The 20,858-nt window shown below is 42.0% G+C and overlaps 2 protein-coding genes across 2 annotated transcripts; one reads left to right on the top strand and one right to left on the bottom strand.

Moving 5' to 3' along the window:
- The first annotated feature begins 3,787 nt into the window (after window positions 1–3,787).
- LOC143825356 (vomeronasal type-2 receptor 26-like) lies at window positions 3,788–15,377 on the top strand. Its single transcript, XM_077313382.1, has 8 exons — window positions 3,788–3,813; window positions 5,985–6,069; window positions 7,299–7,483; window positions 8,003–8,294; window positions 9,012–9,872; window positions 11,030–11,230; window positions 13,308–13,434; window positions 14,464–15,377. Exons 1-8 carry the CDS (start codon window positions 3,788–3,790, stop codon window positions 15,375–15,377), a joined length of 2,691 nt encoding a protein of 896 aa, XP_077169497.1.
- A 1,517-nt stretch (window positions 15,378–16,894) lies between these two features.
- On the bottom strand, window positions 16,895–17,845 carry LOC143825357 (olfactory receptor 6P1-like). Its single transcript, XM_077313383.1, has one exon. The coding sequence runs from the start codon at window positions 17,843–17,845 to the stop codon at window positions 16,895–16,897; it is 951 nt and encodes a 316-aa protein (XP_077169498.1).
- Between the last annotated feature and the right edge of the window lie 3,013 nt (window positions 17,846–20,858).

Genomic DNA, 20,858 nt, shown 5'->3' on the forward strand with positions numbered 1-20,858 from the left:
GACTGGCCCTTCTTCCCTGTGGAAGAAGTTGGAGGGGGAGGCTGCAAGGAGTGGGACATCCCTCCTGATTGTCTATTCAGTGGATGGACAGCCAAGCAGGGATGGGATAGCTAGGACAGCCTCTGATTGGTGGGTATGTGTTAACACCAGTTCCTCCTACCATCCTCTTACCCTTTTATTAAAAGGAACAATGGTTACATATTATTTACCTTCATGCCATGAAAAAAAAGTTTTAATTGGTAATTAGGACACATTAAACCTTCGTTAAAGGCACAGATCATTTTTCTCCAGATCTGTTCACAATCCTAGCCATGTCTATTGTCACAACTAAAAAGCATTTTAAAACTGTTTCTTTAATCCCACCCTTTCTTACAAGGATCTCTGGAAGGCATATGTGATGCTTTTCCAAGTTCTTATCACGTTAATCAATTAAGGGAAATTTTACTGATGGGAGTGACTGGCCCAAGACCATCTCATGAGAATCACAGCTAATTTAAGATCTGAACCAATTCATTGCCTGTATTTATTGTCTGACATTTGAATTGCTATACTATGATATCTCTTAAATCCTTCAAGTGGTATTTTTTTAAAACAATCTGTTGGGAAAAGAAAGTTAAAATATATACGAGTTACTTGATTTATTGCTTTGGTCTAAATTACTGTAGATAGTGTTTGTACTTGGCTACAGGATCATAGAAGTTTTTTGTGAATTATGAAAAAAAAAACATTACTATTCCATTGATGTCTGGGAAGCCCTGTGGCTATGTGAAATCCCATCACACAGGGAAGGCATCTCAATTACAGAACTCTGTGACCTACTATGTTGTCTGGAGAGCTAAATGTCTTTGCTAACAGCAGATAGCTGCATGCCCATAAGAGAGATGTGCTGAGCTTTGTTCATTTGCAATGGGATGCTAATGCAAACATTCCTTTACTGCATGGCCACATAATGGAATGAACACAGGCTGGCAGTTGCTACCCACAAGGGACACAATTAAATGACCCATACGATTCCATTCTTGCTACGAAATTCACATTGGAGCAGCCAATTCTTCTGTGTGCTTTACTCTTGCAAGTGAAATGAACAAAACTGATTTTCATTTTTAATTACCCTCCCCGGGAACTCTGCTTAGTCTGGGATTCTCCTATGTGGATTGCCTTCTAATGGTTCCTTGTGGGCCCTATTAAGATTCCATGTAACTTTGTTTCTAAACTCGCTTTTAATTTCTCAAAAGGGATAGAGCACTTTCTGGGATTCCAGCCAGCTCGCAGGCCTCAGAAGGGAAAGCATTTAGTTGCCTTCAATTAATGTAGGATGCGATTTAATTGCTGGAAACGACAGGCATTTCATCAATAATTTTAATCTTTCTACAGAATACCACAGGACCCCAAACACACTGTGTAACCCATCTGTCTGCTAATATACCACATCCCTATCCCAACTGCTGGCGGGACCAGGAATAACTGAGCCAGGCATGCTGTTAAAACTTGACTCCCAAGATCCCTTAAGAGAATCCCCAGCAGGGGAGGCAAACACACAGACACAGCTCCCCCCACCAACAAAACCTGTCCAATGCCTAAACCTACCATAAAGCTATGACAAGAACAATGTAGGAAGAAAGGATGGGTGCATCCTAATCAAACAAGACTCACAATAGAAGACGAAGGGTTGGTTCTTATATGCTGCTTTTCTCTACCTAAAGGAGTCTCAAAGCGGCTTACAGTCCCCTTCCCTTTCCACTCCCCACAACAGACACCCTGTGATGGAGGGGAGGCTGAGAGAACCTTGATATTACTGAAGAAGAAGGAGAAGAGTTGGTTCTTATATGTCACTTTTCTCTACCAGAAGGAGTCTCAAAGTGGCTTACAATTGCCTTGCCCCTCCTCTCCTTACCACAGGCACCCTGTGAGGGAGGTAAGGCGGAAAGAGCTCTGATATTACTGCTCGGTCAGAACATCTTTATCAGTGCTGTAGTAAGCCCAAGGTCACCCAGCCAATTGCATGTGGAGGAGGAGTGGGGAATCAAACCTGGCTTGCCTGATTAGAAACTGGTGCTCCTAACCACTACACCAACCTGCTGTACACCAATACAGAGGACAGGGCATTAAATAGCAATGGCATGAGTATGGTAAAACTGAAGCTCCCTCCCCCCAAACTTGCCCCTAGCCCTCAGACTTGTGAGGGTTGGCCAGCAACCCATGGAGCAGCCCACCAATACAGGAAACCTCAAGCCAAACATGGCCAGAGTAGGATGTCCTCAGCCACAACAAAACCCATGGTCCTATTCTGGCCAGCGTTCCCGTCTTGTGGCTGCAAAATGGCTACTAGCAAGTTGATGGCTGTGCATTTTTGAAATGCCATTGAAGTCTAGGTACGTTTCCAGCCCTCTTGGGCCGGTGCAGTGGCCTATAAAATCAGGGTGATCACTCACGACATTCAATTGAAAACCACTAACTGGTAGTGTAAGAGCCTCTTGTGGCGCAGAGTGGTAAGGCAGCTGTCTGAAAGCTTTGCCCATGAGGCTGGGAGTTCAATCCCAGCAGCCGGCTCAAGGTTGACTCAGCCTTCCATCCTTCCGAGGTCGGTAAAATGAGTACCCAGCTTGCTTGGGGGGTAAATGGTAATGACTGGGGAAGGCACTGGCAAACCACCCCGTATTGAGTCTGCCATGAAAACGCTAGAGGGCGTCACCCCAAGGGTCAGACATGACTCGGTGCTTGCGCAGGGGATACCTTTTAACTGGTAGTGTATCAAGTGGTGCATGCATATATGTGATTCAACCATGACTTTTTAATATTTAAGGACTATAGCACGTGTTTATTAGTGAATAGGGCATACTGACAGATGAAGGCTTCTGAATCTGCAGTAAGTCAGGGTTCCCCCCCTCCCAAGGTTGCTAAGAGTTTGTAGATATAAAAGAAATTGTTATGTGTGCATTAATTTTCTTTCTATAAAGTATCAAAGGCTGCCCTTGGCAGCTGCATAGAGCACGTTACAGAAGTCTTGCCTCGAGGTGACTATTGCACAGAAGACTGTGGCTAGGTGATCTGGGGACAAGTAGGGTACTAGTAGTTTGGCTTGGTGAAGACCCAAGAATGCTAAAAATGCTCCTCTTGTGACCTGCACCTCCATAGACAGAGACTATTGTACTGGGTTTTTAGCACTGTAGTAATAGGCAAAGAAGAAGATGATGACAGCCATACCAAAAGGAGTGGGGAGGGAGAAGCAGGGAGGATACAAGCACTGCAGCCTGTAATTTGCCATTCCTTTAACTGCTCAGAGGCCAGCTTGACGGGTGAATGGAACTATCATTGCACAAAAGCCAACAGCCAATGCCGTTACACACCCACCCACCAAGACAAACATAAATGCAATGGGTAGATGACATAAAAATCTCAGTTTCCTTCTTTGGTCTAACATTAACCAGTATGACCAGTTTTATTTGTTAACTCCATGAAATAGGATCCCCGCTCAGAGCTCTATTTCACGTTGGAAAAGTTTCTTTGCTCACAGCTCCCTGGGGGCCCTATTAGAGTTACAGAAACTTCATTTCAGGTGCCGGCTTGTATTCCCGGAGAGGCTAATCAAAATCTCTGTGCCTTTTTGGTCTTCAGGGAAGCCGCGGAATTGGTTTCCATGGACCTCATCATTACCAATTCCCGGAGGGGCCATTAGATAACAAGGAATGTTCAGGACAATAATAATAATCTGGAGAGAGTTTCATCTTGTGACTTCTAGGCAATCCTCTCTGTGGGACTAATTGCAACAAAAGTTTCCCTTTTTAGAATGGCGTTACAGCAAGTGAGGATGAAGTGAGAATGAAGCAGCCTGTACTGATTTGGATTCTAGGTATCTTTTATGTTCAGGCAACTGTGTGCCGCTGCAATTACTCCCTTGTACAAAATATGGTTGAACAGGGAAGATGTATTCCATCTGTCTAGCTGATCTCTCTTTATAGGAGCATGCCTGCTTGCCTAGGGAGGTTGCCAACCTCCAGGTGGGGCCTGGCATTCTCCCAGAATTGCAGATTAACTCCAGACAAAAGTTACATTGAAGAAAATGACACTTGATTCCCTATTCCTCCACATGCAAACAGCTGGGAGACAGAGCTCTTCTAACAGAGCAGTCATGTCACAGGGTGTCTGTTGTAGGGAGAGGAAGGGAAGGCAATGTTAAGCCACTTTGAAACCCCTTTAGGAAGTGAAAAGCCGGATATAAAAACCAATTCTTCCTCTTTAGAGAGCAAACTCTCTGGCGTGTATTATAGATTCTATATGAAATTCTTCCCACAAACCCCTCTTCCAGAGCTGCCATCCCCAAATCTCCAGGAATTTCCTAGGCCAGAGATGGCAGTCAAAGGAACAATGTACTAATCCTTCATGACCATTTCTCAGTCCATAGGGAATATATGTGAGTAGCTGTGTTGGTCTGAAGTAGCCCAACAAAATCAGAGTCCAGTAGCACCTTTAAGACCAACAAAGATTTATTCAAGGCGTGAGCTTTCGAGTGCATGCAACAGGTGAAGACACCAGACTGAAGGTTTCTCCTGCCCTTTGATACTATTCTGATACAAGGCCTTACCCAAGGCCCTCACCAATATCTAATGTAATCTAATGTATATCTAGAATCATGGAATCATCTGTAACCGCTCCGCTGAGCAGTATAAATAAAACAGTAAGGGGTGGTGGGGTGGGAGCTGTCCGGGATGGGGGGGGCAACGATTGGCCCCTGGCCCCAGACTGACAAGCGGAGGGCCCAATCTGGAGGTGCTTTGTGTCTCCCAATTGAGCCCTCCACTTGTCAGTCTGGGGCTAAGGGGCCAATCAGCAGCCGTGCACAGCCCCTTGCCCCAGGACAGACCAAGTGCCTCTCAACCTGCCTACCCCCACCAAAAGGGAAGGTAAGCCACCTCTAGCCACCAAGAGGGAAGGTAAGCCCACAGCTCCGAAGTTAGGTGGGAGCCGGCCGGAGAGGGGCCTTCTGCCAGGCCCAGAGAGACCCTCGACATGTCTGCGATGTGGCGAGGGTGCTCCTGGGCCCAGCAGAATCCCCGGGGTGGCAGCTGTGTGGGAGTCCAGGCGGGTGGGGACCTTCTGCCGGCCCCAGGAAGAGCTCCTGGGTCCAGCAGAAGCCCGGGGTGGCAGCCAGGCGGGAGTCCGAGCAGGCGGGGACATTCTGCTGGCCCAAGAAGAGCTCCTGGGTCTGGCAGAAGCCCTGGGGTGGCAGCCGGGCGGGAGTCCAGGTGGGCGGCGGCCTTCTGCCGGCCCCAGGAAGAACCTCACCATGTCTGTGATGGCAGAAGCCCCAGGATCGCAGCCAGGTGGGCAGGAGCTTTCTCCCGGGCCCAGGAACAGCCATGTCACAGACACAGCAGATCTGTCCCTGAGCCCGGAAGAAGCCCCGAGGTGGCCAGGGAACTGGCCAGGGGGGCTGCCGGTCCCACCCCTCTCTGCCACACAGTGATCCCCTACGCCCCCCCCACCCACTCACCCTCACACTCCACCTATCTGAGCTACTATCTGAACTACTGCCTTTTCATCTTAGCTTATTTTCAAGAATTCTATTCTATCCTTTTGGCTTGCATTATCAGTGGAGCTCTCAGCTATGAAATGGGTGGAGCTTATTTTTGTTGATACTCCAGCTATGAGAAGCCTCCCAGTTTTTTTTTCCCCTCCCAAAATATATTTCCACCATCCTGACTATTAAGGTGCTTTTAATTTTCTAACAGCCATTTTATGAATGACACCAGATATTCATAGCTCAGAAAGGATTTCTACAGTGTCTCATGGGGGGGGGGGATTCATTGGATCACATTTGAAACACTGGCATTCAGGTTGGTGAGGGGACGGTCTGATGGAAGGTATACTTGTCTTAGGTAACAACTAATAAAATAATTCCTGTTTGTGGTATATATCTAATATCTCTTACTAATTCTATTGAGCTCTAAATGCAGGCATGTGATACCCTGTTACTGAATTTCCAGATCTTTTCAAAAATGTTTGCCATCAAAAAATACATTAATCAGATTATATTCTAGTAAAGAGTCTATCAACGGAAGACAACAGAAGGTAATTGTAGGATCCAGTCCAATGTAATTGAGATTAAGGAATCTAAATAAGGGGCACTTAAATGAGTCAAGTTGGGACAAAAGTTCCACTAATGTTCATTGGTAACACTTTGGATGCAGTGTCCTAAATCTTTCAGTTCCCATGTTTCAACAAAAGGCCTTAATCCAGGCAATCCCGTCACATTTAGCCCAATTACTGATATTGACATTTTGTTTCCAGGGTTCTTTATTTTATGATCTTGTAGGTTATGTCAAGTTGTAGCTGACCAATGGTAATGCAAGACCAGAACACTGGTTGATTGCAATTCTCTGTCTCTGGGTTGTCACCCTGGAATCACTTGGTGATCTCCTATCTGTGTATTAATCAGGGCTGGCTCTGTTAGGTTCTGAGATCAGACAATATCAAGCTAAATTGCACCATCAAGCTTGGGGCCCCCAAAGGCAGCTAAATGTCTCATAGTATCTTTGCAGTGTCATCCCAAGTGGTGTTATGTTCTTCAAAACCCATTAAAGTCAGTGGAATAAGGGGAGTGTAACTGGGCTTTGGCTGGCACTGTTGGTGTTGTACATTCAACTCATCGCATGAATAAAAAACCCAACAACATATGACCTGCTAACATCCTCTAGCAACATATGACCGACAGAGGATGTTAGCAGGTGCTTTTTCTTTTGATGATGTTCACTCTCTGAGGACCAGTGTTAGCTTTTCTTGCCCGCTCTAGAGAGCAACTGCAAAAAGATGCACACACATATTTTCTCTAACTATGAATGTTCCGAAGTCCTATAATTTTTTTTAAATCATGGTAATTAACCCTGGCCTTCCAATATGGCATTTGCAAATGAGGAAGCACTTTGGATTGCTCAGTAAGCAATACTGGTATTGCCCAGGCTTTAAATATTACTTACTTATATATACCTTTTACAATCAGCCATAGCATTGATTGCACTAATCCACTATTCTGTATTCCAGCTAGGAGTTATTCTCTGAGCTTGCAAAGTTAAAGGACTCTTCCTCCCAGGTTTGGTACCTGAGGCCATTGAACTGGAAATGCCAGGGAAAGAACCTAAAAATTGTCCATGCCAAACATGTACTCTACCTGAATATTTAAATACCTGTACAATGATTAGCATGCTGCTGAGAATGCAGAATTTCTGCTTGAGCCAATAGTAAATACAAAACAGGTTTTATGCCTCAACATGTCTTTTTTTCTGCTTCTGGTGCTTCTGCAGTTTCCTTGTGTTGACTGTAGGAAGTCATTGACCATGTGTATACTCAAAAAGTCCTTTTCTGGACTTGATGTATATTACAAACCAGGTGATTATATCATTGGAGGCATTCTATCACAGTTCAGCTCTACGCCCTCCATGGAGACCTACAAGAAGCCTCCAAAGCCTATGCGAATGAATTCTGGCATGTAAGTGGGTCTGGTTCTTTTTTCTCCCCTGGAAGGTCATTAAAAAAGAGAGAGATGAGCTGGGGTTTTGTACCACTCTCTACCCTAAGAAGTCTCAAGGCAGCCTACAGTCATCTACCCTTCATTTCCCCACAACAGACTCCCATTATACCAAGCTGGCCCTTGATGAGTCAGATCATTCGTATTTAATTGGATTGTGTTAAAATATCACTACTGTTGTAGCTAAATTCCTTTGTTTAACCAATCATAAGGAATTGGATCCAATCAGCTATTTTGCTGGTGAATGAGGATGGATTCCCTTTGGCCACCAAAAATGCTGTGCTGTCGACTGTATGAAATGCATGAAAAATAGCCAGGTGAGACAGGAGTTGTAATATGAAATGGGAATGGGCAAGATTGAAATCCCCCCTCAAAAATCTGGTTGAATCCATGCTTAAAAACAGAAAGGTACTGTATGGCACAAGCTATATTTTGGGTAGTGAGTAGAAGAAATAAGGATATAATGGAATTTCATTGCAGAATGCAGACCAAGAACTACCAGCATGTCCAGTCGCTAGTTTTTGCTATTAATAAGATCAATGAAGACCCTCTGCTGTTACCCAACATATCCCTGGGATTCTATATATATGAGAATACTTTTGATTCAAGGAAGACCTATAAGACAACTCTGGCTGTTCCCTCGTCTGTGGACCGAATGCTTCCAAATTACAATTGTGACCAGAAGGACAACCTGTTGGCTGTTATAGGAGGAATAGATACCAAAACATCTGTTCAAATTTCAAATGTCTTACTCAGCTACAAAATCCCACAGGTAAGGCTTCCTTTATCTTCCCAGTGTATCCAATTTAATTAGCCCACTCCTGGCTACCAAGAACCCTCCCAAGATTCTTCCAGATCCCTTCCATTAAGAAGAAAAGACAAATAGAATGCTCAATCTGAACAAGGCCAAGGAAGTGCAGAGATCATATTGTTGAACTAGGACCCCAGAGACACATATTTAGGTGTGACACCGATAAGACAACCCCTCTAAAGTGGATGAACTGCACAGAATTGCTTTGAGGACTGAATGGAGAAATCAAGAACTACATGGGCTACTCCTGTGCTCCTTGGAGGAGAAAGTATGAAAAAGGATGAAATGAGTACATTTCCCAGATCAGTCAGAATGCTAGAATTATGTGGGTCTCAGAAATTTTGTATCCACAGTCTCCCCTTTTGAACCCCAAATGAAGCACATTTCAAATAATTTATTATGAACTTTCCCCAATGTATCAAGTACTCAAAGACTAACATTAGCATCGCACTGTTTAATGTCTGTCCCACATGGCCTTTCTGCCTTTTAGAAATTCCACTGTACATGTTCCTGTCCATTTGGTGGTAGTTCATTTCGAAACCATTCCCACCGTTTTCAGGTTTAGAGATAGTTTCTTTCATAAAGTTGCTAGGATGTGTCTCCAAGTAATTGCTTTAACTGCAAATTATTCATCCATGATTTTTCCCTCCTCAGATCTTTATGTCTTTCTTGTTTTAGCTGGTTTATGGCTCATTTGATCCCTTGCTCCAAGATAAACAAAGGTTTCCTTCACTTTACCTGACAGCACCAGACAATGTGTTTCAATATGCAGCGATAGCACAGTTACTCTTGCATTTTATGTGGACGTGGGTTGGACTCATTGTTCCAGATCATGACAGTGGGCATAGGTTTGTGCAGACCTTGGTGCCGGTGCTTGTTCACAGCAGCATTTGTGTTGAATTCACAGAGGCAATTCCACTCATAAACATGGATTTCAAAGGTTTGGCTCTGACAAAACTCATTGAATCAATGAGTGAAACTCTCACAAAGGGGAAAGCAAAGGTGATAGTCCTTTCTGGAGACTCCCATTCCTTGTTTGGGTTTAGATTGCTAATCGCTTCATACGTACGATGGTCAATGACGCCCATAGGAAAAGTTTGGATTGCCTCAACTGACTGTGACATCACCTCGATAAAATCTCGGAATATTTTGGATCTTGTGAGCTTCAATGCGACCCTCTCCTTTGCAACCCAGACCAATGAAGTTCTGGGATTCAGGGGTTTTCTCCGTACCTTGAGCCCTCGTCATACCTTTGCTGATATTTTCATACGAGATTTCTGGAAGGAAGCATTTGCCTGTGTGTTTGGAAGGGCTGGCTCTGCAACACAAAGGAGGCAAACATATTGCACTGGTGAAGAGAAGCTGGATACCCTGCCTGGGTCAGTATTTGAAACAAGCATGTCTACTCAAAGCTATAACATCTACATGGCCGTTTATACCATTGCACAAGCGTTCCATTCTATGTACACCTTGAGACACACAAGTCATTTGAAACTACTCAGAAGTCACCTGGAACCTTGGAATATGCAGCCATGGCAGGTAATTTTTTTCAGTGGAAGTATGGGCAGCTGGTATGATTCTCCTAGTAGCACAGGTAGTGTCCTTCTGACATTCTTACACAGGAGAAGGAAGGTCTGTAGAAAGGAGGGGAGTTGGCCATGGCTGTGAAGAAAGTTAGGGGAATCCAACCCTTGGGAAGAAACATAGTGTGAGGAGTTTGATTTGGCCAGAGAATGCGTGGGCAAGGAAAAGTTTAAACATCTTCACGCTACTTCACTGTCTCAAATTTACTCCAAACTGCTTTTCTTTTTTAAAAGTGTGTGGACCTCTGATTAATTGGCCTAGGCAGCTTATCAAGTTAAACTTCAACTTATGAGTTGTTCTTCCTCCCCTCCCCAGTTGCTGCATCCTTCCCATTTCAATAGACAACATGAAAACCACAGGGGCTGTGTATTTCTGTATCTAAGTAACAGGATGGCACTAGTTATCCAATAATTTTTAACTGATTTGAGCACTCATGCCAAAACTGATTGTGTGTTGGAGTCATGGCCCACAATGGCATAGTCCACAGGTGGCCAAACTGGCTTTTCAGATGTCAATGAACTACAATCACCATGAGCCCCTGCCAATATGGTGCTGGCAGGGGCTCATGGTAAATAGAATCCATGGACACTTGAAGAGCAACAATTTGGACATCCCTGATATTATCTAACAAGCAGGTGTTATATGCATCATAGCTTTCTGTTTTCTGAAGCTACAGTATGGCATCAGTGTGTTAGGATCCCTCCTTCTTTCACCAGCACAAAAGCTAAGAGAAGCTAACTTCAGAGAATAACAACAGCTTGGATCCTATAAACAATTTGTGTTAAATAGCCTCTGCTGTCGAGTACATATCCTCTTGTGCTACCACTTCTGTTTGCAGAAGAACTTCCTGAAAACCACTGACCTTATGCAGATAGAAGCTGTTGAACAAGAGGAAGTGTACTTTGTAGAAGAGACTGTCAAGTGTACATGAAAAATATCCATGGGATCCAAGCCCTACCATACAGTCCATCAAATAATGGCTATGTATAATTTATTATATAATATGGGGAAAAATTGTTGGTTGTCGTGTCATAGAAAAAGTTATACTTCTCAAAGAAAGAACCTTATCATCATGCCACACTTAGAAAGTAGTATTATCCCTTATATTTTAGCTCCATCCGTTTTTGGAGAAAGTACTTCCTAAAAGGAAAAATCAATCAACAACTCAATATGATATTCTAAACTGGATATTGTCCCCAAATATGTCTTTCAACCAAGTGAAAGTAGGAAGAATGGACTTTGCTGCTCCTGGCGATCATCATAATTACAGTATTGATGAGGATGCTATTGTATGGAATGCTATATTTAATCAGGTGGGATTCTCAGATTGATGGGACCACATAGGAATGTATCTTTTTTTTTCTGGGAAATATCAGTTCTGTCAATTTAGTCAGATTGTAAGTGGGTGGGGAGAAGGGATTATGTTGGTGTTTGGCTCTTGTGGCCCTTTCTTACCTGCCCAGAGAAATGTCGTTCACCACTTTGGGATCAGGAGGCAAATTTCTTCCAGGCCAGACTGGCCAAGGATTCTGGATTTTGGCATTGTTGGGGTCAGGGAACTGTGATCAATGTGGGTGGGCTGATAATTTTGAGTTTCCTTCATTGTGCAGGGAGTTGGACAAGATGACCCTGGAGGTACCTTCCAACTCTATGATTCTCTAGTGCACTAATTCTCATAGGGAAAATGCCAATACTATTCATACTAATACAGAATGCTATAATACCAAAGCTATTTCTCATGCACACATGAATTCTCAGGTTGATCACTTGATTACCCAAAATTTAATTCTCAGCAAATAATAAAGGTGGGAGAAATTGTGTTTTATGCATAGAAGTCACCACTTGATGCTGTAACCAAGTAGTAACAATCCTGCATGTATGAATGAGTCCATGAAGACAGAATTCTATATTAAACTTGATGAGGTCCCTCTAGGTACTTTATGATAGACCTAGCTCCACATATATGCTGTTGCTAATAAGAGTGCCATGAAGGGTCCATATTATGTGTGATGTAGAGAATCAGTGTATTCCATGGGAATGAAAAAAAAAACTAAGGAATTTCTTCTGGAATCAGCTGGAATTAGATGCACTAACTCACAATTTAACCAATGTATTTATGATTGTTAAGACCATAACAAGTGTTGTGTCAGTCCTTTCATACAGTGAAAGAGACCTAGGACATCATCGATAGGGCTGAATTGCCTAGCCAATGGAGAACAATGTTGGGAAGCCTTTTAATCTCTATCAGGCAGCAATTTACCATGTCTGGTTGACTCATTTATAATCCCATGAGATAACATAGGATTGGAGAGCCAAGCTCTTTGAGAGCCAAGCCAGAATTTTTGGATTGTCTACGATTGGTTGAATGGTGGACTATTTTTGCCTGTCTCTTGTTGCTCCTTGGGCTGGTTAGTGATGACAGAAATAGGTCAGTTTGTACAATTTAAAAAGAGCAAATTGGTGAACATCCTGAGGGCCTGCAAGACGGAACTCTTCCACCAGGCACATGGATGAGGCCAGGGCAGAAACCCGGCATTCCAACTAGGACCGCTTCCCATGGTTTGGTAGACCTGCACCCGCTCCTTAGTGGAAGAAGACTTGGCCTCCTACTGAACAAGGTGGGAGGGGACCGATCGATCAGAGGTTGTCACCGCTGGTTATTTTTGTAAAGATGGGTTTTTACTGTTTTTTAACATTTTATTCTGTGAACCGCTGCGGGTTTTTAGCGGTGGTAAATAAACGAACAAACAAACAAACAATCAAACAAATAAAAATATAGTCACTGATTCACCTTAGCCTTGCAGTTGTTTCACATTAAAAAAAAAACAGGGTAGTACTTTATCAGGAGGACAGGAATGTCTGGAAAGACCCTGCCTCTGAGCATCTCCAAAGTGAATTTCTGATTTTTTTGCAGAACCTACCTTCGTGCTCCTCATCTCTTTAAATTTCTTTTTGATCAAAATTAGAACTGGCTCCAAATTTCTGAAAAAGAGTCAAAGAATAGGATTATTGAATTTTACGGAGAAAGTGAGCAGAGATAAACTAAAATAATTTCCTTTAAACATGTTATTATCCAATGCTAAAGGTAAAGGTAAAAGTATCCCCTGTGCAAGCACCGGGTCATGTCTGACTCAATACGGGGTGGATTGCCAGTGCCTTCCCCAGTCATTACCATTTACCTCCCCCCCAGCAAGCTGGGTACTCATTTTACCGACCTCGGAAGGATGGAAGGCTGAGTCAACCTTGCGCCGACTGCTGGGATCGAACTCCCAGCCTCATGGGCAGAGCTTTCAGACTGCATGACCGCTGCCTTACCACTCTGTGCCACAAGAGGCTCTTATCCAATGTTGCTAACATTCAAAGTAGGCTTTGTCTTCTTTTCCTTTTTAGACCGTTCCACATTCTTTGTGCACAGAAAGATGTCATCCTGGATACAGCAAAATGCAACAAAAGGAACAGCCGGTTTGCTGCTACGACTTCATTCCTTGTCCCAAAGGGACCATTTCTGATAAAATGGGTAATGTTTTAAAATAAGGATCATAATTTTATTGTTTTATATCAATCATAAACACTCATAGGTGCCCTTAGTAATGACACAGTGTACATAAGCCTAAGAGTTTTGCCTATGGTCTCCCACATGGGGTTAGGCAACAGAGAAACATATATCATTTACATCCTCTGTACATTATCAGACATCAAAGAGGGTCATAAATCCATGCAGATTTCTTCTGAGAATAAAAGTACAAAGCCACTTGGAATACGGGAAGCATATCATGCTCTGATCCCATGAATCATGCACAGGTGAAAAGAGGTTGTCCAGTGGCCTCCTTTAATTGTTTGAATGAATGCTTCAGAATCTTGACCACCACTTGGGATATCCCTCTGCTTGTGATCTTCCAAATACTTTCACTGTATTTTGGCTAGTATATCCTTGGTCACTGCAAGAAGTTTCTTAGGAGATGCTTGCATGGCAGATGGATCAAGGTTTACTTTCTGTTATCTCTAGTCCAAAGGATATCAGAGAGCTGTAGGTATTTGGGAAAGTCAGTTCTTAATCTGAGATGCTGTCATAGTAGACAACGAGCTATTCTGACAAGGAGTCGGACTCTGTACAAGCCAGAATTACATGTTAATATATATATATATGTTAATCTCTTGACAAGATTTCTTATCCTTCTTCATATGCTAAGAACTCTCTTCATATGGGTTGGGCTGTTTGTGATCTGCATACCTCATCCATGAATGGCCAATATGTTGGTCTGCATATTAGTGTATATTGGCTGAGGTCTCTACCATGGATTATAGTGGACCAACTAAATGTACAAACTGATTGAATTTTGTTCGTGGGAGAGGATATACAATTTTATTCCATGACATGACATACTTGTAGTTCATTTATTCAAAACACTATTTGATATCATTGTTCAGGCATGTAAACCAGCATGCCAAGTACATGAATTAGCACCCAGAAATGGGAGCAGTGCATTAGTACACTTTGAATTAATCAAATGGTTGTTGCCATTTTATTTTTGCTTTTTGTTTTCAGATGCAGAGAAATGTGTCCAGTGCACAAATGATCGATATCCCAACGAGGATCGGAATAAATGTCTTCCAAAGTCGATGAGCTTCTTGTCCTATCAGGATCCTCTAGCAATGGTTTTGGTTGCATTAGCTGTTGCTTTTGCTTTGATCACAGCTTGTGTGTTGTGGGTCTTTGTGAAGCACCACAACACACCAATAGTGAAAGCCAACAACCGGGATCTCACTTACATACTTCTCATTTCTCTCTTATTGTGCTTCCTCAGCTCTCTGCTCTTTATTGGCTATCCTGGGAAAGTGACATGCCTTCTCCGACAAAGTGCTTTTGGCACTATCTTTTCTGTTTCAGTTTCTTGCATCTTGGCAAAAACCATTACTGTGATTCTGGCTTTCATGGCCACAAAGCCAGAAAACAGAATGAGAAAAGGGGTAGGGAAACACCTGGCAAAATCCGTGATCATCTCCTGCTCACTCGTACAGCTTTCTGTATGCACTGTATGGTTGGGAACCTCTCCCCCATTCCCGGAGCTTGACATGCATTCACAAAGTGAACAGATCATAGTGCAATGTAATGAAGGCTCCGTCCTCCTGTTTTACACTGTCTTGGGTTATATGGGCATTCTTTCACTCATCAGTTTCATTGTGGCATTCCTAGCCAGGAGGCTGCCTGATAGTTTCAATGAAGCCAAGTTCATCACTTTCAGTATGTTGGTGTTTTGCAGCGTTTGGATATCTTTTGTTCCCACCTATCTAAGCACCAAAGGGAAATATATGGTGGCTGTAGAGATCTTCTCTATTTTAGCATCTAGTATTGGCTTACTGAGCTTCATTTTTTTCCCTAAATGTTATATCATTATTCTGCAACCCAACAAGAACACAAGGGAATTTCTAATGCAGAAAAGAAAAAGTCCTATGGTTTGACCTTTCTACCATGTATTTGGGTGGTTTGTACACTTAACCTTCTTAGACCTTCAGTTGGCATCGTGGTGATGCAGAACTATGTGTGCAACTATCAAATTTTGCAATCTCATATTTGATATGGACTACGTTTATTTATAACATACATGATCCTTCTTTTTTGAAAAATGGGAACAAGATCAAATGAGTGTACATATATGTGAAAAAGAACTCAGAATGTCCTAATGTATGAAATTTCATTGGAGACAATAGGAAATTCCCATTTCCCTGTACAACAAGATATACTTTTTAAAAATGGTTTCCCTCAACACCCTGCTGTGTTCTCAATCCCTGTGTTAACCTCAAAATTTATCAAATATGACTAGTGCACAACGGCTGTTTACCTATCTTATCTTTATGTTTAACATACCATGCTTGAAAAGAACCTATACACAAAGAAAATATAAAAATCTACTTTTTCTAAATCTCCTTGTTGTGTATTATGTAAAAATATAATGACAAATGAATACATGAAAGAAATGTTGGACAAAGTGCTTGGAATCCAGAGAAGACCTGCTTCAGCTATGTGTGGAAGACCTTCATGGCACCTTCCAATGAGGAAAGCAATTCTGAGAAGCATTCTGAGAAACATTCCAAAATGTCCCTAAATCGATCCATTATTTGAGTGGTTGTGTCTACCCATTAGGGTTAAAAGGGTTAACACATGCCCAACACTTCATTTCCTACTACAACTAATTGAACATGGAAATCAATTTCTAATCACCTCTCCTGCCTTAAAAACAAAAAGAACAAAAAAAACCCCAAAACCAATATAGCTTGTATGTCAATATAAGCCACCCCCCCGTTTTTGATGGTGTGTCTGGAAAATAATCTAGTGTTTCATTGCAGTAACTACTGTATAAAGGTATCCCCTGTGCAAGCACCGGGTCATGTCTGACCCTTGGTGGGATGCCCTCTAGCGTTTTCATGGCAGACTCAATACGGGGTGGTTTGCCAGTGCCTTCCCCAGTCATTACCGTTTACCCCCCAGTAAGCTGGGTACTCATTTTACCGACCTCAGAAGGATGGAAGACTGAGTCAACCTTGAGCCGGCTGCTGGGATCGAACTCCCAGCCTCATGGGCAGAGCTTTCAGACTGCATGACAGCTGCCTTACCACTCTGTGCCACAATTTAAAGAACAACTGTTTCAACAAATAAATGAACACGAATAAATGTAGTAAACAGATTTTCTTTTTAACAAGCTACAATATTAAATTTTGCTTAAACCATTAAGAGCACTACATGAGATTGTATTGGGACAGCTTTTTATATTTTTTTATCTCCATATTACCATCACATAGTTGTACCCATGCAGGTTCCATGATTCCTAACACAAATTGTTTGGTCCCTGAAGAACATGCTTGTACCCACTTCTTGTATGCTTTTCATGGATATGTCACAGCAAAAATCATCGTGTTATAAGAGGAAAAATAGTGATGTGAACCTAGTCTTGTTTTACTACAATCTGTCTCTGGTAGCTTTAACTTTTATGAATGCACCTTGAAGCAACAGCTCTTCTATGTATGGCTCTGGTTATGGTCTCTCTCACTTCCCTGTTGCGAAGACTGTAGATCACTGGGTTAAGAAATGGAGTGACCACAGTGTAGAGGATGGACAACATCTTGTTGAGATCAAAGGTTCCAATGGCCTTTGGCCGAGCATACATGAATATGGTTGTAGCATAGAACATAGAAACAACTGTCAAATGTGAGACACAGGTAGAAAAAGCTTTATGTTTCCCTTTGGCAGAAGGGATTTTTGCAACTGTACAAAATATGGATATGTATGATGTCCCAGTTACTAGCAGTGAAGTCATCAGTACTGCTAGCGCCGCCACAAAATCCAGGAGTTCAATTAGTGAAGTGTCTGTGCATGACAGTCTCAGCAAAGGAGAGAGGTCACAGAAGAAGTGTCTGATGATATTTTTATTGCAAAACTGCAAATGGGAGATCATTACCACAGATGGAAAGGAAGCTAGGAAGCCACCTAGCCAGGAAGCCAAACTCAAAACCATGCAGGTTGTGTGGTTCATTATGGATGTGTAATGTAATGGACAGCAAATGGCCAAATAGCGGTCATAAGCCATTGTTGCCAAGAGGAAACATTCAGAAGAAGCCAAGGATAGGAAAAAATATAGCTGAGCAAGGCAGCCCCCCAAAGTGATGACCTTCTCACTCAATAACAGATTGGAAAACAACTTGGGCATGGTTACTGAGACATAAAATATTTCTAAAAGTGAGAGATTTCCTAGGAAGAAATACATAGGAGTGCGAAGGTGACTGTTCAACCAAATTGTCACTATGAGGAGGACATTTTCCAGAAGAGTTAAAAGGTAAATGGTGAAGAACAGTGCAAACAATAACAGCTGATGCTGTGGGAGCTCGGGAAAACCCATAATGATAAATTCTAAATGTGAGGTTGTGTTTTTCATTTTCTTGCATGCCCTTTGTTACTTTCTCTGTTAAGAAAAGATGAGAACTTGGTGAACAAATCCAAATAGAAGGCTGAGCATGTTGTCACTGTAAACATTCATTAACTTGTTGATATAAATGTAAACACATAGTGATGAGAAAAGGTAAAGGGATATGTCAAATGTAGTGTATTAAAAAAAATAAGTCTCATATTGGGGGGATGAATCCAACAACTCGCTTCCAAAAAGTGAGCAATCTTACTGTGGCAGAGGGAACCTAGCTCTGGAAGAGCTCCATTTGGATGAGATTTTAATTTTGAATTATGTTTGTGGCGTTGTATCTTATGCAACCTGCTGCAAGACAGCTTTGCTGGTAGCAGTGGGGAAGAAATCCAATAATAATAAATAAAATTTAGGCTCACCCGAATGTCAAAGTTGGCAGCCTCAGATCTATAGTGGGTTAGCAATGCAATCCTATGCAGAAATATTCCATTGATTCCAGTGAGTGTAGACTAATAACATTGCATAGCACTGGACAGTTGGTGAAATAACCCAATATACTTAGTGACACTGCAGTGCCATTATGTATCTTTATAAAATAGCCTGTAATCCTCCCCCCCTACACACACACACACACACACACACCTTTATACAATCAAAGGTATACTTTTCTATTCTGGCTGGTTTCAACACATTTATTGTGTGATTCTAGGCTCATGGACTTCAATGGATGGGAGTAAAACAATGTGATGTTTAGGATGGCATTGTAAAACACATTCTTCGTAACTTTGAGTGGAACCCACTTTCTGTTTTAAAATGTATATAGAACATGAAGACAAATTTGTTTACCTGTATATTTAAGTCATGAGGAATCCTTCTGGAAAAGGAAATCTTTGTCATTCTTTGCACTTGTTTTCTAAAGGCAACTATAAACAACCCCACCTCTAGGTAACTCTGAAATTCCATAGATGTACTTCTTCTGCCCTCCATTAAAAAGATGAACAATTTGAGAAAAGCCTTTTCAATTACTTCAGACTGTTCCTAACTATACCTAACTCCTCAGAAACCTTTGGGGAATGTAAAATGCCAACAGATTGACCGTTTATGCACTGGGAACTTCACTGCACATACCCCCCTGTCAGGAGCATAGATCAGGGGCGGATGAGGTGCACCAGGCCAAATGCTCCCCCATGTGGGTGCAGAAAGAGGTGGGGCAACCTGCCACAACTAAAACTCCAGCCTGCAGCCCAGCATGAAACCTCCAGTGCATAAATGGTCATTAAGGAACACTCATCCCAGCACTTTTCCCCGAGGGATAATTCTTCTCATCTCATTATACCAATTTGTTAAAAGGTCTACCAGGGTATCTGGCTCTTAATGGCCCATAATCTCAGCATAATTTTCCTTGTTAATTCCTACCTTCTTTTTTGTCTTTCTTTCCCTCTCTACAGTCAATGGAACATGTTTATAGTTACAGTGACACCAGTGGGATAGAGCAATTACCCCATTGTGTTGAGTATAGTTGAGTATAAGGTTCTGAGTAACAATGACACTTGTTTCTCTGTTCGTACATATATAGTGCCTCATTCAAAGTAGGATAGTGGTGCACATGGAGATGAAACCTCAATCTTTTTTTTTTTAATTCCTAAATGAAAATGAATGATTGGGTGACATTACTGAAGATAATGGAAAAACCTACATGAACACACACAGTATCCCAGTAGCAATATGGGTTTTTCCAATATATAGGTTTTTCAGCCTTATTTATTGTATGCATCTGTGTAATATAGTCAGGAGATCCTAATACTGTTTGGCTGTCAAGCAAGAGATGTTTAGAGTTAGCTGGCCATTGGCTGCCCCCATGTCATGACCCTGGTCATCCTTCCAGGCTGACTCTGCATAGCTTCAGAGATCTGATCAGATCAGTCTTTCCTGGACTGTCCAAGATGGGCCTTATATCTGTCAGAGATTCCTGTGCCAATTTGTTTTCAAAATGGGCTTGTTTGCCTGGTATGCCAATAACTAATGAAGGACAGGTTGATTCCTGAAGTGAACAGAACTTTATTGCAATAAAGGAGAATCCAAGCCTCAAAAGCTCAAGTTTTATAGATCAAATAAAGCACACAGTTATGCATGTATATGCAAGCAGGCATATGGTAATCACCTGTTGCTCATGCACACCCATCATGGGTCACACATACTCATGTGGCAATCACTTTGTGGGCATTAGTTCTGCAAAAGGGACTTTCCAGACTCTTTGGCATACACAACTTTATCTATGCTGCCAGACATCTTGCTTGCCCCCAAAAGATTTATCATATCCATTTCTTTGTACACATTGACCAAAATAACTTGTAATTGTTGTTGCTTTTACAATGTATAATTAATAATTGTACTCTTCTATTTTCATAAGAAGGAAAATAGCATGCCCTAGCTTGCCCTTTAGGTTGCTAGCTTTTCCTATTTTTTGTGGTACTTCGGGACACTTGTGTAGAAGCACCCTCCCATCCATGTATAAATTATGCTTAACTATGCACAATTTGCAAAAATCCATTAAAACAAACAAACAAAAATCTCAGGATCTTAATTCTGGCACCCATTTAACTTCATTTCAGGAAACCCACCCAGGAAGGAACAAACAAGGGAGACACTGACTCTTTTTTGAATTTGACTCTTACAAGTTGTCTTGTACTCTTGACTCTTACAAGAATAGCCTGATCTTGGACACTAAGCAGGGTAAGCCCTGGTCAGGCTGGAATACCGAGGTCATTATACAAAAGAAGGCAATAGCAAACTACTTCTGAATATTTCTTGCCTTGAAAACACCATGGAGTAGCCATAAGTCAACTGCAACTAGAAAGAAAGAAAGAAAGAAAGAAAGAAAGAAAGAAAGAAAGAAAGAAAGAAAGAAAGAAAGAAAGAAAGAAAGAAAGAAAGAAAGAAAGAAAGAAAGAAAGAAAGAAAAATGGATTGCTCCATTCCAGAGATCTGTTAGGAATTTATGGAGGTGTCAGTATGTCAAATAGATTCCCCG

Source organism: Paroedura picta, chromosome 16 (assembly GCF_049243985.1).
Source record: "Paroedura picta isolate Pp20150507F chromosome 16, Ppicta_v3.0, whole genome shotgun sequence".
In the NCBI taxonomy this organism is placed as follows: Eukaryota; Metazoa; Chordata; class Lepidosauria; order Squamata; family Gekkonidae; genus Paroedura; species Paroedura picta.

Excerpts from the sequence above, each read along its gene's own strand:
- LOC143825356 (XM_077313382.1), top strand. The coding sequence starts at position 3,788 with ATGGCGTTACAGCAAGTGAGGATGAA. Across the intron at positions 8,295-9,011 it reads TCAGCTACAAAATCCCACAG|CTGGTTTATGGCTCATTTGA; the intron begins GTAAGGCTTCCT and ends TTCTTGTTTTAG. Across the intron at positions 11,231-13,307 it reads GGAATGCTATATTTAATCAG|ACCGTTCCACATTCTTTGTG; the intron begins GTGGGATTCTCA and ends TTTCCTTTTTAG.
- LOC143825357 (XM_077313383.1), bottom strand. The coding sequence starts at position 17,845 with ATGAAAAACACAACCTCACATTTAGAATTTATCATTATGGGTTTTCCC.